This window comes from Misgurnus anguillicaudatus, chromosome 9 (genome assembly GCF_027580225.2).
Source record: "Misgurnus anguillicaudatus chromosome 9, ASM2758022v2, whole genome shotgun sequence".
Lineage (NCBI taxonomy): Eukaryota > Metazoa > Chordata > Actinopteri > Cypriniformes > Cobitidae > Misgurnus > Misgurnus anguillicaudatus.
Genome location: NC_073345.2, coordinates 12,517,984 through 12,536,975, shown reverse-complemented (window position 1 = coordinate 12,536,975; position 18,992 = coordinate 12,517,984). Strand labels below are relative to the sequence as shown.

The window sequence follows — 18,992 nt, the reverse complement described above, 5'->3', positions numbered from 1 at the left end:
TATTTAAATGATTCACGCAACGCGTTTTACTAATGTTTGTGCGTGTGTTGTGACTGGTATTTGCGCCATTATTTAAAATTATAGCGGAAGATTTTCCAGAATTTTTTAAAAGAATCGCCCCTCCACTTTTAAAAAAAAATGCACATGTGCAACGCTCTTCCTGCTCCCGAGAGGGAACGCCTATTAAACATGTGCACGAAAGAGAGCATGCACGAGCCTCTTCTCTTCGCTCTCTTTACAAGTTGTTGATGGCTTATACATTGAGATGTTTACCGGGCTAGCATCACTAGTCATAGCTTACATCAACTTTTACTAGCAGGGATTTTAAATTGATTTCTCCGTATAGCATGCCAAACTTTACCTGTCGAGTAGAAACTTTGCGACTGAGGTATTAGTGGGAAGCCTAACCTCTGCTTTTAGCGCACGCCAGAGTGTGAAATATTCTCCCAAAAAAACTGTTTCTTTCTTTAGAGGCCTTTCTCTTCTTGTCATGCAATTCATAGACACTTTTATTTTCCACTGCGATGTCCGTGATGCTGAACTAAAGATCAGCTCTGCTTATTAGCGACCCTGAACTAATTTGGGCTGCTCTTCGTAGATTACGTTGGTCATTATAGAAATTAACTGTTGCGCCCGTGTTATTTCATTTGTGCTTTTTTAGTAAATAAACTGCATAAAACCACTCGCATTTGCGTTTTTTTTGGAATCGCACTAATTTGCCCCATTTAGTAAATCCCTTAGTTCGTAAATGTTGGACTTGTAGTAGGTGTTTAAAAATGTTACATTTACAGTGGGTATTTTTAAATATTGAAATTAATGTTGGAATACGCACAACCGGCGCAACGTCATAGAATGTCTCTGAACCGATTCACGGCCACTTTTGGGGGCAAACAAACTAGACCTCCCATTGACTTCCGTACAAAACAGCGGAATAAAGCAACGTTCGTACACACCCGGCTGGCGTAAATAACTTATGAAATCACTCAAATTAAACATGTTGAGTAATTATCTGTCCACCCTGCCTGCCATAGAGCGCGAAAGATACATTAACACATTTAATTTGGTTAATATAAAAACATGTCCCTTTCATTCTCACAGCGTCAAATTTGTGTAACAACGCTCCCTATTGGCCAGAGGTGTCTTACCCGAACATTTACTCGTACCACATCGAGTCAACAGGGAAAGACAGTGAATGATTTTACTTCGTATTTGAAAATGACTTCGTATTTATATATTATGTCTTTATATTTAGAGTACTGAGTGCACTTTTCCGTCCAGCCATACAAATAGCCTTAATGATTTTCCAGCAATCACTGGATAGCGTTGTTACACAAATTTGACGCTGGAAGAATGAAAGGGACATGTTTTTATATTGACCAAATTAAATGTGTTAATGTATCTTTCGCGCTCTATGGCAGGCAGGGTGGACAGATAATTACTCAACATGTTTAATCTGAGTGATTTCATAAGTTATTAACGCCTGCCAGCTGTGTACAAACGTTGCTTTGTACTGCTATTTTGTATGGAAGTCAATGGGAAGTCTGGTTTGTTTACCCCCAAAAAGGGGCGTGGCGAAATTTACAGTCAAGTTCCCGGATGTGCCGGTAGTCCGTATTACAGAGGGAGTTTGGAATTACAGTGAGAATTTGAAAAAGTTGGATTTTTGTTTGATTTACAGTGGGTGTTTTTAAATGTTTAATTTACAGTGGGAGTTTGTAAAAGTTAGGGTTAGGGTTGGATGTTAAAGTTTGTAAATGTTGGATTTGCAATGGGAGTTTGTTAATGTTGGATTTAAACTGAGAGGTTTTGCTTTATAAATGTTTTCATTCTCTTGGCAGGCAGTACATTGCCATACTGAATGCGTCATGGTTGGCACAAATTGTGTTTTCCTATATTTAGTGAACCCATTTTTAATGTAGTCTGGTTGTGATTTCTCTTAGCCCTAGTTTTGTTAATGATTTTCAAAGCTGTCAAGCAACCATTCCATCTTGGCTTTGCCTAATTTGCCTACCTACTAACATATGACACATGCGTTTGCAGCAATAGTGTAGCATTTAATTGGATGCACAGCCTTTGACATCAACATCAAGAAGCAAAAAACAATTTATTCTTTCCTAGCTATGCATGATCATATGGCTAGTTGCATTTTTATTTAGCAATGTTTATTATTTTCATTTAGCATTGATTTCCCCTGCTGTCCTTAACCTCATCACTCCTCATGGCAGCACACTTTTAATGCCCCACATATCTTTATAGTGGCACTTGTTAAACGACAGGCCACAGTTTTAAGAAGTAGCCACTGACTGATAAAGGATCATGTGGGCAGATAATATATGGTGTTTCAGCATTTTAATATTTTAGCTTCAAGTCATAGTCTGACCATCTCCTTGAGCTCTTTTTGATGGGGCGGGTAAAAAAGCAGATTTTGGGTGTTGAGTACATAGCAGTTCTGATTAATCTTCTGTATTTATGTGTCATAGAGTTAAAGCTGTGATTGATACGCGCGGTCAGAGGATCAGCTGCAGTCATTTCGTGGTTGAGGATTCGTACATCAGAGACGAACAAAGACGGAGCACGGCACACGGGTAAGCGCGTCGTACACCACAAAAGTCAGATTTATATTCATTTCTCTAATTAATGAGAAATTGGTATTTCTTCCATGAAAAAACATATTGATCATCCTGTCCAACATGCACCAGCTGCACCAGTTATAAGATTCGTTACAATAAAGACTGAATTCATTACGGGATTGGAATTATTTTAAAAGAATAGGACAAGTTTAGGAAAGTTCTCATAATTTTATATTTTCACACAATATTTGTTACAGTATGCAGGATGATTTTACAGTAGGGGAGAGTGGGCACAAACACTTTTTTGGTTTTGGCTCAATCATTCAAAAAATATTTGAGTTTGATTAATTATATTTTTACACAAGCAACACACACATCTCTGCTACAAATGAACATTTGAAATTTGTTTCTATTACTTACCATTCTTGGACAATTACACCAAACGTGACAGAAGTGCAAACGTTACAACTTACCCCATAGGTGGGGTTCATTGTAACAGGCACGGGGTTAGTTGTGACACTTGCTAAAAATTAAGTTTGCAGGCAAATATTTCAATACTATTTTGTCTATATACTTGAAGTGTATATTGTTTATAATGTCTAAATATGTGAGAAAAAGCAGCACAATTATGACAAAAAATTTTTTATACATGACCCAGATAATGAGCATTAAAGCAATACCAAAGAGTTTTTTTACCTGAAACTTTTTTGGAAATGTTATTTTAAGTCGTTCATCCTCTCGAAACAGGGTGAACGGCACTTTCACATTCGCTTTGCAGCCCTCTGTCGGCCAAATACGCACTAAAGAAGTTTCCAACCGTCCTGTAGTTCGAGTGAAAACTACAAAAACTTGCTTTACGGCAGTGGAGCATACTCGGCAGGTACATATAAAAGAAAGATATTACCTGGCGTTCGTGCAGCTTTTCAACTGTCATCATGGCGGAGCCTGCAAAGAAAAGAAAGGGTTTCATTTCGGAGGAGGCGAAGAAAAGAAAAGAAGGCTAAATTATTTATGACAGTGGTAATGGACAATTATGCTTCCAACCTGTAGGGGGAGCAAAGAGCAAAAACTCTTTAGTGTTGCTTTAAAGTCTGATTTTAGCCATTAATTTCATTATGATTTCAATCTTTGATGTGACCTTATTCAATCAATATTTAAGATATCAACAAAAATATATTTGACACACGATTTTTGATAAGGCAGTCACATTTATTTTGTTGGCAGCCAGCAATCATTTGTGTGTAGCCTATTTAAAACAATAGCAAGAATTAACGTTAGGGGTTTTCATATGGTAGGTGCTGAGGGGTTAAGGGCTTGTTATAGTTGTGCGTAGGTCCTACGGCGTATAAGGTTCTGCGTCGGTTTTCATTTATACTTTTGCGTCGTTGTCCGCGTCGACGTGCAAACACACGCGCAGACCGCTGGTAGGCAGTAACCACGCATGTAACCACAGTAGCAGCGCGACCGTCAGAGAAGAAGAAGCTTAGCAAGTTAACCTACAAACGAAGAAGAAACAGCAACTTGTTGTGTATAATTTTAGAAGACTAGCAATGATGGAAGTAAATAAACAACGACTTCTTATGCAGTTTTGCTATGTTTTAGTCAACAAGACACTGATTAATATGACATAGCATTGGATTTGGTATCTTACACACACAACTCAGAAACCGAAAAAAATACATAATGAAAAAATGTACTTGCATGCCACCAAAACACTCATTCATCAATAACGCTTAACCCTGTGCAACAATGTAAACAGTCCGTGTTACAACTAACCCCGCATTAGTTTTTGCCCCGCGCACCCCTACATCACGAAAAAATGACTTTAGCTGGGTTTTCATAGGCAGGGTTATATTTTATCTTATACAAGAATTTTAAAAAGAACCATTCATTATTTAAATTTATTTTTATGTTTAAATACTGCTATCGAGGGTTTAATGTTAGTTTAATCAGAGTTAATGCAACCCTTATTACACGGCTGATTGGAATACGTGATTCTGATTGGCCAGTCGCAACACTTGCAGTTTTATTATTTCCAGATAACAACTGCTTAAAACATATAACACATGGTAACCCGGATGCTGCAAATGATTTTGACAGGTACAGTTTAATATTACACAAAAAATTTAATTTTTAATAACATATATGACATTATATTTACAAATAATAAAAAACAAATAATGTGTTTGTAACATTTAAACATCCTGTAAGCTGGTTTTCCTTGTGGAAGGTCTGCATATTATTTCAAATCAATATTTAATGTTCTTTACCTTACTTAAGAGGTATATAGCCGTGTAATAATGTTATGTACAGGTTATTATTGCGAAATAAGCCCCTTCAGTATGATACAAGACCCTCTGCTCCATACTTATCACTGTTTGTTGTTTGACAAAGAGCAGTTTGTATAGTATTCAGAACGTCTCTTTTTGCATTACATGAAAGAAAAAGTCATAAGCGTTTGAAATGCAATGAGGGGAGTAAATGGCTTTTAATGGACGCGTGAATTACAATAACTACATTGATGGCAGTGTAATATTAGTGCCATAATGAATTTACATCAGTTTACACTTGCAGTTTCCTTTATTGTTGCCGCCTCTTTCATTCATTCAATATATTAAATGATTCATTTTTTGTTGTGTTTCATGTGCTAATTTTGTTTCTTTATTTTTACAGGCAGATATCTCGAGCCGTGCTCATTACGGACAGATCTGTGCTAACCTCAGATTCAGATCAGCAGGTATAGATCTATCTTTTATGTTTTTTTCTTGCTCATCTAAACATTTAAAGGGCATGTACCCATCTCTGCTGTGGCTCTGTGTGTGTGTGGTGTGTTTCTTGCGAGCCTTGCACTTTTGCATTTCGACTTGTATTGCATTACATCTTTGTTATGCCACATATCACATTTGGATGGATTCCTGGCCCACGTCCAAGATTCAGCAGGCAAAGAAACGACAAACATCAGAGCCGATTTGCAACATCGCTACAACCGTTTTGACGTCCCGCTCTTGAGCGTAATGTTATAAAGTGAATTACGAGGGGAAAAAATAACCAGTTCAATGAAAGCAACGAAATACTGGTTTGGAATAGGATAAATTCTTCTTTTACCCGGGAGAATGCAAGGTGACACGCGAGCATCCTTTTAGGCTGATTTGAGTGCCGTCCACCACAGGACAGGAAACCGGAGAGGCCGGCGTAGCTTCTGAATCTCAGGGTCCAATTTAGTCTCCATCAGGAATTCACGCTTGAATATTCAAAGCAGATCAGGAAAGGAAGGTGTGTGTAATTTATGCTCATTAGCCTCGGTGAACAGAAATTAATATCAGCGTCTTGACACACTGTGGAAATGGAATATTACATGACTGTGTGTGACAAAACGTAATTAAATATTCAGGCTGATTTTAATTAGCCGTTCGTCCTTTGGAATGACAGTCGGCAAACGAGCGCTTTCTCTTCCCGTCCACGCTTCCTGATGGCACCAAGATCTTGTTTCCCTTTTCACTTGATTTAAAGCACCTTGACCATCAGCTATGCAAGAACTGTATGAAAAACTAAGTTTTGAATCACTGTGAAAGTATTATATTGATAAACCTCTCAATTCACTAAGCATCAATGAGGCTGTTTACACTTGGCATTAACATGCGTTTTCATCGATCGGATCACAAGTGGACGATGTTAATGCCAGGTGTAAACGGTGTTCAAAACGTTTTGAGCTCGTCCACTTTCAACCACATGCAGAGGTAGTCGAAAACCCTTTCGATCGGATTGCTTTTCTAGTGTAAACGCACATGTGGTTGAGTGTGTTCGAACAGCCACACGCGACCCCTTTTCTCCGCCCGTTTGTCTAATCTGAGGTACTGAGCACAACGTTTTACGTATTTTTTGACTTCTGGCGTGAACACACAGTGAACAGCGCTATTTTTAGCCTTTCATTGATAAAACGAAAGCGGCGCTGATCTCCGCAGTTTCATTTTGCAAGCGTGTGAAAGTTGCGCAATCTTATTTCATCAATTGCGCTGAAAATTTAGAGAAAGCTCTAACACATACATGTACAAAACTCTGTGCAGCCTGTTTACTTACAACAAAAGCAGTGCAGTCTGACATAATATTAGTTCGCGTCCATATAAACTCGTCATTACTCCAGCTCGCGTTTAAATGACAGCGGAGAGACTCGCCCACAGTCTCACAGACCACCCCTCGCAGTATTCGGGACAGAAGCGGAACAAAAGAGATGGATTTGAATACCAGGTGTAAACGTGATGTGTCTCTCTCGTCCACTTGTGGTCCGATCGACGAAAACACATTTTAATACCAAGTGTAAACAGCCCAAAAGAGATCAAATTGAACTGACTTTTTATTGAAATATAATGTATTGTTGATGTCTTTCTTTGTTCAGTCAAGAAGAAATTAAGAACAAAAGCCTGTTTTTAGAGAAACATGGTCCTTTATAGCTCATTTCTTAAAAATGTTCCACTGCTATGAAAATGTGTATTGTGAAAAGCCTTATACAAATAAACCTGACTTGAATGTTGTGTGGGTTGTGGGCACTTCAAGACAACCAATTGAAAGGCATTGTCATTCATGTATTTGTTTTGTTTTGTATTGTAAGTTGTAGTGTTTTGTGTTTTAATGACAGATCTCATTGGTGACTATTCCTGTGGATTCCTCAGCATCAGCTGTGAGGATGGTGGAGCTGTGTTCTTCATCCATGACCTGCATGCCTGGCACCTGTAAGTGTCACATGCGCCAATCACATTTACTCTATTTATGACATGGAATAAAATATTTGGTTAGACATGGTTATATATGGTTAGTGGCCTAAAAATTAGGGGTGTAACAATACATTGACATGGATCGATACATAGTTTATATTTCTAACGATATAATGCATCGATGCCACATGTAAAATATCTATATGAGGTACCTTTTATTTCAACACTCTCTGTCCACAACTTCAATCTACGCATTTCCGCCAAAGCGCGCATTTTTGTTTAATTTTGTCTGCTAGTGTCAGCCTGTCAGCAAATGAATGTGATGCCGCAAAAAAGCGGTTGTAGGAGTGAGAACACACCAAAAGAAACAGAAGACGAGTGATTGTTTAGCACCGCAGTGTCCTCTCTCCTGAACATGTTGAATCAAAAGAGACCACGGCAGCACTTGTTTGACTGTTACATCTGATGTTGTGTGACAGATCAAATACTTAAGTGTAACAGCTTTATTTTTTATTTGAATTTATTTTTCTATTTAATTTAACTACCGCAGTGATGGTCACAGAAAACCACCACAGGTTTATCAATGCCATCAAAAGTATTATTTTGTTTTTGTTTGTTTGTTGATCACGAAGTATAAAGATGATGAGGAAAACTAGGATTCTGTGTGTATTCAAAGCGGCGCCCTTGTTTTTTTACAAATCGTTGAGTGGTGCGCTGTGATTTGCTGAGCGGATTTATTGCATCGCGTTTTGGGAAAAAGGTAGGAAAAGATGACAGAATAACATGGCGGATATTGGATTTTGCGTAAAATTAAAGGGGGGGTTCAATGGTATTTCAAGCATTCTGACTTATTAACACAGTTATAGAGTTGTTTCCTCATGCTAAACGTAGGCAAAGTGTCAAAACAGCAGTTGGACGTGTTACAGAGTATTTCTGTGCCGAATGCACTTCGCCAGGGTTCGTACAAGTTTCGGCAAGTTTTTTTCGATTACAGTTCTAACTGACGTTTCAGGGGTTTTCGATACGTATCACTTCTTTATATGGGCTTCCCCTGGAAAACTTCCCCCAGAAAACCCCGCCCACCCGTCAATCAGCGGGAGACGCTAGAGCTGCTAACAGCTTATCACGCCACTCAGCTTTGTTTAATTTCAAAAGTCAACAATGGCACGAAAGAAGAAGTGTGTTTTTTGGATGTAAGGAGAAGACATCCAGCCATATGGAAACAATGGATATAGTTTATTATCCGGGGTAGCAGCGGAGTTTTGCGTGTGTGTTTAATGCGGGGGATTTTCCCAACCAGGTCATGACGAGTTGCACGCGGTAAGTAAGACTTCTGTCTTATGTTGGAAATAGTCGCGTGCATATTATATAACTGACACAAACATGTAGTGAATCATAAGTTAAACAGATTTGTATAGTGTTGCATGACTCGTACTCGCTCCTCCCGCGGTATAACTCCTCCTTCTTCATTTTTTTGTACTTTATCGGAAAGATTCGGTAAAGCTAATCTTTCTTTTATAAATCTGATTAAACTAAAGACTCTTCAGAGATATAAAGGATGTCATACTACTCTATAGGTACTCCAGATTAAAGGAATAGTCTACTCATTTTCAGTGTTGAAGTATGTTGTTGCCTTGGCTGGGAGCTGTTGAGTCATCCCTCTGTCATCTGTGTGTGTGCGCGTGGGCACTGGAGCGCGCTGCTACGCTACGATAGCATTTAGCTTAGCCCCATTCATTCAATGGTACCATTTAGAGATAAAGTTAGAAGTGACCAAACACATCAACGTTTTTCCTATTTGGGACGAGTGGTTGTACGAGCGGGTTTGGTGGTACAAAATAAAACACAGCGCTTTTCTGGGCGGATTTAGAAGAGTGACTATATTTTGTGGCGTGGTGGCACTTTTGGGAGTACTTCGACTCGCCTGAAAAGTCCGCTCCCCTTCTCACTCTCATAATGGGAGAGGGAGGGTGTTACTGCGCCGAGTCGAAGTACTCACAAAAGTGCCATTACGCCATACAACACAGCCACTCTTCAAAATCCGCCCAGAAAAGCGCTATGCCCTACTTTGCACCACCAAACCTGCTCGCACAACCACTCGTCCCAAATAGGAAAAACGCTGATGTGCCCGGCCACTTCCAACCCCATCTCCGAATGGTACCATTGAATGAATGGGGCTAAGCCAAACGCCATCGCAGCGCAGCAGCGCGCTCCAGTGCTTACGTGCACACACACAGATGACAGAGGGATTATTCAACAGTTCTTAGTTAAGGTAATAACATATTTTAATATTGAAAATGAGTAGACTATTCCTTTAACATCAGAAATGCAGAAACAGCGTGTGTTACATGAGCTTTAAGAATTTACTTTTTAATACTGACCTAATACAATACTGATTTTGGCAGTAATTCATTTTTTTTAAAGGTGTTTATCGCGTTTTGGAACCAAACTCTTCGTAGTTTGTTTGCTTTTGTAAGTTATTAAAAATTTTACTGCTTGATAAGGCACGTAATATAAAAATATTAATACATTTATCAAATCGTAAGTGCATCAAAAAAGCATTTTTGATGTATCTGGAAATATCGCAAAAAACTGTTTTTTTGTATTGCATTGTAATGAACTGTGCGAATATTAATTTTACTCAATGACTTATCTAATATATTTGTATTGTTCATGTTTTAAAAATAAAAGGAAAATATGAATTCCATCATTTCGGACCCTGTATGGATGGCTTTTGAGCATAACTAAATGTCAAAACTGTCCTTCAAACACTTGAGATCTGATGATCTCCCTTCCGTCGGTTCAGTGATGACTCCATTATTATCTCTATTGTTATTTATGAAAGTTATTGTGTATGTTACACCAGCCCTATTTCGCTATCAATCATGATGAAGGGACAGATCAGGTGGAGCGCTCCGGCACAAACTCCGTCCTCACGGGATTGAAGAGCTTAATCAGCAGAACTTCCTCTCACTGGGGATTGAGTTCAGGACGATGATGTGGTGCCGGACCAAAGCTCACGGTTTTCTTTGCCCTACACACAGATCCCACGCGGAGATGGATCATGGATGTTCCTTTTTAAAAAAATGTTTCCTATCTAAGCGTTTCTTTCGAGATGATGATCATGACCGTGACAGACATGCATTTACAGGAGAAGATGGTCTTTATTTATCATTTACCACTTGATGGGATGCAAGCAAAACTAAGGGTGAAGTGTGAAATTTATGCGGCACCAGAAATAATAATAGCAAGAATAATTTGCAACAATATATATATATTTTTGGGCTGACCTCAAATGATAGTCACAATGTTTGAATTTTGTTAAAAACAAGTTACACGTTGCATATAAGCTGAAGGTGTATCCACTTAAATTACAACAAAGTCCTTTTCCCACAAGACCATATAAAAGGTATATTATGAATCTACCTGTACTGCAAAGTGTTCACTTTTTAGCTATACAAGACTTTTATTACTCGGTCTCTAAGCTTTTAAAACGGCCCCTTTAGTGTCTCCGGCTGCGGCAGGAATCTTTCAGATCTCTGCGGTGTCCCGCGAGTCCTTAAGCAAAACCGCACATCCCGTCCCACCGGAGATCTCTGCGTCTCTCCACAGCGTGACACAGATCCAAACCCCTGCACTGCAGGATAAAACGGGAACAAACTCTTACACACGATATTATACATGAACTTTAGAAAGAAACAGACAGGTAATGATGAGCCTGGAAGTCATGTGTGAGCTCCTGGGATCGTCCAAGACATTTTCACACTAGTAAGGCTTTCCAGACCGCTGTGAGATTTGTTACTTTGAATTTAGTGCCCATTTCTTATTTTCACAGCACCAAGTACATTAAGTTTCCAAGGAAAAGTAATGAAATAATAATGTTATAGTATAACTATAATTTTTGTTCTTCTTTTAACAGATTTGGTCCACTTGACTTGTTCATCTTCTGGTACGGCCCAGGAAGATCTTGCTCCAGTTGTATCTCGATTGTTTCATGTTCCCACCGTTCCTGGAGAGGAACCTTCAGAAGGTAACATCTGGTCCAACTCCTCTCCACTATCTATTTAAACCTCCTATCATCTAAACTCATTAATGCTCTTCTTCAGTTCCCTTGTGCATTGACCTCCGATCGCACGTTTTGATCCGCTATACATCCTGCTAACAGTACTTAACTAACCTTGCCGCCCGTGTCAGAAAGAGATCATCTCTTCCTCTCTTTAAAGATGAAAGATCTGGTTCTGCCGTGACATTCACAGAAGGGCTTGCATGAGGACGTTATTGGCGATAACGGTGATTGATATTGATGGTGGTGTGGCAGGCAAGGGCCAGGCGCTTCTCCCATTGATTCCCATTATGCTCTGTCAAGGTCCGCTTGGCTCCTTCAGAGCACGGTCTGTCATGTATGACCTCACGTTACCTTGGCCGAATCAAATCTGAAAGTTTGGAGACGTGCAAGTTGATGTTTTAAAAACGTCTGTGATTAGTTTATTTGTGGGGAGAATGATGATGGTAGTTGTGCGTAGTGAAGTTATTCTCTTCCTAGCAAAAGGAAGTGGTCACTTCCTGTTGGTAAAATAAGAGCACCTCCCCTAGGCGGAGCCTCCAAGATTAATAAACTTTTATTTTGGTGCACATCAAAGTTCTTATTCATCAGAGATTGTGTAATAAGAGTGTCCTGACTTCAGATCTGTTGTTTCATTGCAGGACCTCAGGCTTACTTCATTTTACAAACATACAAACGTAATTGTTCTTGATCAGTCATCATCTCTCCACCATTCATCTTTCTCATCTTGTCTCCCTATACTTTTGTTCTTTAAGGGTTATATGTTGATTTTTGTAGTAAGGTTTTTCTAGTGTGCAACTAAATTTGACTTAAATGTGCAAGTGTGTCTGTTTCCTCACGTGTGTAAGCGCATGTGCTCAGGTGTGGGCCGGCGCGGCAGCGGGTGTGAGACACGGGTCCCTGCTGGGCGACACGCAGCCTTTTTATCACAGGAATGAGCTAGTACTATTTTAATTAAAATGTCAGAACAAATACTGGCAGAGGACTTGAGGATGAATCGCTAGATAAGGAGAGCAGTGGGCCAGAACAGGTCAGAGAGACAAAGTCACCTGAGCAGATCTTCATTCATCCCTATGGTCGAAAGTCTGTGTGTGCGTGTGTGTGTGCGTGTGTGTGTGTGCGTGTGTGTGCGTGTGTGTGCGTGTGTGTGTGTGCGTGTGGTGAGAATCTTCCGTGAGTCTGTTTACATCATGATGATGGAGCCAAATAGGACAAATCACTTGCAACTAGTGCTGATGTTTTCCTGGGAATTTGGTTGATGGGTTCGGAAAAGTTGAACTCTTTCCAAAAATTGAGGCACTTAAATTGTAGCCCAATGATGCCAAAGGCAAACTTCACTGTTACAACTGCTCAAATGTTAGTTCAGGGATTTGGTTTGGAAAAATTTAAATGGGTGCTTTTAATGTTTGTGGCTGCTGGAGGATTTGCAAAAATAAGAATTTTGCATGTTGTAACTGATTCAAACATATGTGACCCGTGCTGGCAAAACCAGTCAAAATATTATTTTTTTTATTTAGTTATTTATATTTATACTTAAAAAAACGTTTTGAAGTTAATAAAGTCAGCAAAGTCTATTTTGAGAAAAGTTGAGTTAAAGGTTTTTGAAGGTTCTTAAACAAAATCACTGCATTCATAAGTTAACTCAAAATCACTGTAAAACTAATAGATTCGGCACACACAAAGTAAAAAAATATCTATAGGAAAAATATAAGTTCAACTTTTTTCTGTTATTGTTTGATTGACATTGAGACAGAGACCTTTCAAGATCTACTGCAATGCAAAGATCTAATATAATGTTACACATTTTCCCCAACAGTTAACAAAACATTCACCTAAGATATAACAGATATTTATCCCACGGGTCTGTTGAATGCTCCGCTTCGCGTCGTGCCGCATTACCACCTTGGTGTGCATTATTTTCGTATAATTCAATGGCCCGTCGTCAATTATTCCTTACATATATTTATTATGGGGGGCCAAATAATATATAATCCAAAATGTTAGACGTGCATGTGGGTGGACACGCATCTTTGTTTAGGTTAATCATTTAGGACGGTACACTTCTTAGAAAACATACAAATGAATATCATTTTAGATGTTTTATGACTATTTAAAGCATTAAGATGGCTAAACGAGGGCTTAATGTACTTATTTTTATGAAAACCTTCATTTCTATCAAAATCAACATTTATACTTTTTTTGCCTGTAGCTCAAACGGTGCGCTTTCAGACTCATTTTGACGCTCTAAGAAAGGATGTGTTTACACATTTTTTGTGTTATGCCATTGTGTCATTTTGTGTTGAAATAAATAAATTAAAGGGACAATATAAGATGTGTTAAAACAACACAAAATTTGTTGTTACAATAATAACACAGATATATGTCTAGTTTAGAACAACAGATAAAATGTGTTGTCCTTAACTAGACATAAATATGTGTTGTTTTAGCACAAATGGTTTAAGAGTGCAGCACGGGTCATATATACATAACTATAAAACTCTTCAATTTTGAGACTTTTGCTTAACAGGCCACAAATTATATTTATTTACATTTATGCATTTGGCAGACACTTTTAAAGTTACTTATTTCATTTAATCCATCTATTTTTTATTATGCGTTCCCTGGGCATCAAACCCATTATATTTTAGAAAAATTGAACTCTCCTGACAAATTTGACTATACTGTAAAAAATATTTTTTGTTTCAACTTATTAAAGAGTAACTAAACCCTTTTTTTAGTTAATGATCTGTAAGAATGGGGCTTTATTCGTGCTGTTCATTGATTTTAGTAAGTTCTTTGACATTTGGATATAAAATGTGTCAATACTCCAATATATGGTGTAAAAACATCTGAGTGCTGCCCTCTTCAGGTTGAACGGTGGCTACTGCAGTTGAATTTTCCTATTGGATGTTGGGTCCAAAAATGTCTTGTGACGTAAGCAGGTTCAAGCTCACCACGGCCTTGTTACGATCTCACCACATGCTTGGTACGAGCTTAGTTCGTCCCCTATATCTCCGTTGGGATCTGCCCACTTTTCTTGCATTTTTCAAATATTGCCAGTGGGTGGAGTCAGGCTCTGAACAGGGGTTTAGTTACGCTTTAAAGTGTCCAGGAAGTTTTTGAAAATATACATACATAGATACAGGTCATTGAAAGTGCTTGAATCTATTTTATGCAAGAAGTTTTCTGGAAATTAACAAAAATTCATATAATTCCCTGTGTAGTGTATAATAATATCATAAAATTCTAGACTTTTTAAGCACACGTGCTAAACTGTTCGCTTTATATGCTTATATCTATATGTTGATTCATACTAAAATGCTTTTTTGCATAGTTGTGTTTGACATGTGAAAACTTGCCATACTCAGGAAGTATGGCAAGGGACACGCAGCGTCTCGTTCCCGCGTGTCCCTTGCCATACTTCCTGCGTCCCTGTAACGCCGTCTTTGGCAATATTTCAGATAGTGATATAATTCTGGCTCTGGTGTCACCCTGTCTTTGTCGTTAAGCCTCACCATTGGTTGAATTTGATATACACATTCAGACGCACTTACCCCTGGAGGCGTCCCCAAAGTGTCACTGCAGTGACGCAGCACGAGTTCCCTCGAAAGGGAACTGTAACAATGTATCTTAAAAGGTAACATGGTGTAACCTTGCTCTCACTTGAGATGTGTCCCCACATTTATTCCTTGAATTTGAGGGTATTTGGACCTGGAAAGTCTTTGAAAGGTCCTTGAATTTGAAGTTAACTAAGGTGTGGGAACCCTCCTTAAAATTTTAAGTTAATTCCACTAAAAAATCATGTTGAATCAACTCATACAACTCAAAATTGTAAGGCAGCACGGAAACCTGAAACTTAAAAACAACAAATGTTTTTTTTTCAGTGTAAATAATGTCAAGAACAACTTCACTGTTAAAACTGCTCACATGTCAACCCGTTACTCGATTTTTACACTTTGCATGATGCGTTGTAACATTTTGTAAACATTTTTTTATTTATTTATGTACAAATCATGTTGAGGACCAGGTTATCATTTGGGTCAGTAACTAACTGCATGATAATCATTCAGTATTCACATTTTTTCAAGATGAAGAAAATGTGTAGATGTCAGTTTACTTTGAGTTTGTTTGAATTGAGGAAGCGTGCCATTGTAGTTTTGGGTCTTTGCAGCTGCAGGCGTGTGTTATTCCCCATCAGGAGCGTTCATAGGACCAAGTGTTCATAGGACCAAGAAAAAGAAAATGTTTTTTGGCTGTCGGCCCAAACTCATACTTTCACAGATTCGTCAATATAGTTATGACAATTTTAAGTGTTTGTTGAACAATAATATCCACATATAAATGTATATACATTTGCAATTATTATTATTATAAATCTGATTTGTTTTTGGACCGTGATTAAGATGAGGTTAAATCCATATAATACCGAACATTAAAAATCTAATTTAATAATCTTAGATTAGCTAGTTTTATGAACAACTACAAATATATATTATGAATTATTATAATCTAATAATCTTTAATAAAAGGTCATCACTCAAATAAACGGAATATCCTTGATCGCTCTTATTTTCAGTCTTTAGTTTGGTTATGATAGAGGTGATTTGTCTGCACTTATGTGTGTTATCAGTTGAACAGCTCAACACTTTGTGTCCGGTTGACCCTGTAGCATTCAGAGGGAAGGGCGGGCGGAAAGATGGGTGGCGTGTTTGAAGCGGCGTTAAACATTGATGCCGCCACACCTCTCCCCTTCTCCAAATTAAGCAAATCGCTGGGCCACTCCGGGCAGGAAAAGGAACACGCGTCATAATTGTGTGACATTTGGGTAATGACCGTACTGACATTTCAGACTGACACCTTCTCCCTCGCTTTTTCTAGCCTTTCTTTTCCCACCTTTTTGCGGCAGCGGCTTATGTATTTAAAGGGTAATGATACAGACTGACAGCTTTACGCTTTAAATGAACCAGTGCCAAACACACACACACAAGTGTCTCTCTTTTCTTGTGTTGGACCATATAGCGTATGATGTCGTCAAAGGGATTGCAGAAAAATAGATAAGATGACCTAAGAAATAGTATCAATGACTGATCTCTGAACTTTTCCCATGTCTATAAAGAAGTATTTCAGGTTAAGGATAGTTTGGCTAAAAATGAAAAATCTGTTATCATTCACTGCAAAAATACATTTCTTGCTCAGTATTTTTGGCTTGTTTTCTAATGTAAATAACTAAAAATTCTTGAATCGAGAAGAAAAAATACCCCAGGCAAAATTACATGATTTACTCACCGTTAAGCAATCTGAGATGCATCTGTCCATCATTATTCAAATTAACACAAATTTTAGTAAATTTCCTTGCTTTTCCAAGCTTTCTAATGGGAGAAAACGGGAATCAGGGAAAAACTTCTGACTTTAAACCCTGAAAAAGTGCATTCATCCTTCACAAAAGTAATCCATACGGCTCCAAGGGGTTAATAAAGGTCTTCTGGATTGTGTAAGAAAAATATCCGTATTTCAAACGTTATAAACTATTACACAATACAGTTCTTTCTTGTTATCGAATCTGATTGGCTGATAGCCCTGAAATGTTTCATCAGTATCACCCAGGTGTGCCTCATAATGGTGCATTCACACCAATGGGTGACGTCATGTGTTGCCGAACTGAATTGTGGATCCGTCGGCGCCGCGTCACTGCCGTTGCTCGCAGCAGAAGTTGAACATTTCTCAACTTTTTAAGCAGTAACGTGTGCGTCAGCCAATCAGATCGTCCAATGCAAATAACCTAGGCAGAGCCAGCCAATTACGTTTATGGAAGACCGGAGCATATGTTGCGACCACGGTGATTGGCTTTTGGCCACGCTTCAGACAAGCCTTCCATCAAACGGTAATGCTTTCGCCCCGTGTGAATGTACCGTAAGTCTTGAAAAGTGAAGCCGCTGGCTCTTTGATTGCCCCCTGGTGGCTGGCTGCAGTACAAGTCATAAACCCCGCCCTCTCCATTCAAACGAATGGGACTCTAAATAAAACAATTATTTACACTTCCAATAAGTTTCCGAAAGATGGTTTTGGTCCTTTCAAGTAGTTGATATCATGCTAATATATATTTAATTGTTCTTTTTTGTGATATGTTTTATTTTAGCTAGTACTTTGATGCTATAGAAACGGGGCGTGTCTAGTACCTAGCCATATCTGCCTAGAAAATCACAACGTTTTATTTTCTGTTGGTCTTAGTACAAGATGTAACTACAGAAGAGTCAAGTTTTAAATAGGAAAAATATCATAACTCTTTGGATATATTTGAGGGCAAGCAATGGATTATGCTAAGCTATGCTAAAAGTGCTAGCGCCAGACCCGGAGATCAACTGAATGGATTCCAAAACAATAAAAATCTAATGTTTCACTCTAGGGGAGCTGGAAAAAAGCATATTTTCAAAAAAGTGTAATGTCCCTTTAAAGATATCAAGGTTATATTCACAGAATGTGATTTTTTATATAGGATGATTTTATGTTGAATTACAAAACACAACTTTAGCTGAGTTGTCATAGATATGGTCACATATAAGAGGAACATCAGACAGCATCAAGCGGGAAGTATCTGAGATGCAGAAAGTCCCCAAACAATAGGATGAAAGAAAATGACTGTCGAAATGTTTGTGCGTAGGTATGGAGGAGAGCAGCAAGCCTTCGGTGCTGTGGGTCATGTACTTTAACATGAAGGACACGTCTACCCTGGACAACAGCAGCTACAGTCTGCCGAGCAATGTTCACGTGTGCACTGGTCCCGATAGCGGCCTGGGCAGTGACTACTCCATCAAACTGGTAAGTCCAGTGATGGTTTATGGATCAGAGAACATCTTAATGCTATATATACTCCTGAATTTAAAAAACCACCAAAACATGTGGCACCACTATAATTTCTCACTCATGTGTTTACTTGCAGGCCGAGTCGGTGTTTCATCAGATTCTGCCTGATGAGGATTTTTGTCCACCCGCACCCAACCCTGAGGACATCATCTACGATGGCGAAGGCCCGCAGGCCGAAGGGTCGGGGTTTGACCAGACTGGCAACACAGAAGATGAAAAACTCCAGACTCAAGAAGACGAGAGTGCAGCATCACCGACTGATGCCTCCGATCCTGCGGAGAAGACGGACACCTCTCAGACCCCTCCCACTGAGGAATAACCCCTTCAGACAACATTTCAATAATCACTGTTACTCCATCACGCTCTCATCTGTTTCTCATGGTTTCCCAAAAACACTGTCATTATTTCCTGCTTTTAATCTGGGTCCGAACTGGCCAACATGCTGCAGTGTGTGTCTGAAGATCTACATCCAGCTAAAATATATGTTTCATCAACACATGAAATGATTTTATTTATGTGCCTTTATCGTTTAGTTCTGGCTGTTAATGGTTCACTTTTTTAAGCAGGATGTTCTTTGTAATTGTGTACATATGTGTTCACAACTTTGCATGGTGCCTTTCATAATGTATTGAGTTACTGAAATGCTTTTGGATATCATGGATGCATTTCAAACAGTCCTGACTTCATATGTGTTTAAATGCGGACACTTCAAGTCTCATCAGATCGGTTCTCTGTATCAGGTCACATCCATGCACAATTCAGTAATGTCTTGCTATAATTGTATCATCC

At 38.8% G+C, this 18,992-nt stretch overlaps 1 protein-coding gene across 1 annotated transcript in view; it reads left to right on the top strand.

Moving 5' to 3' along the window:
- chm (CHM Rab escort protein) overlaps positions 1 to 18,669 on the top strand; it is a 77,319-nt gene extending 58,650 nt beyond the window's left edge. The window contains exons 10-15 of the mRNA XM_073871146.1: positions 2,481 to 2,585; positions 5,244 to 5,307; positions 7,204 to 7,297; positions 11,199 to 11,309; positions 18,001 to 18,158; positions 18,280 to 18,669. Of these exons, the coding sequence (XP_073727247.1) occupies positions 2,481 to 2,585; positions 5,244 to 5,307; positions 7,204 to 7,297; positions 11,199 to 11,309; positions 18,001 to 18,158; positions 18,280 to 18,522 (775 nt within the window). The 3' untranslated portion in view covers positions 18,523 to 18,669. The remainder of the gene's footprint in view (positions 1 to 2,480; positions 2,586 to 5,243; positions 5,308 to 7,203; positions 7,298 to 11,198; positions 11,310 to 18,000; positions 18,159 to 18,279) is intronic.
- Positions 18,670 to 18,992: the final 323 nt, after the last annotated feature.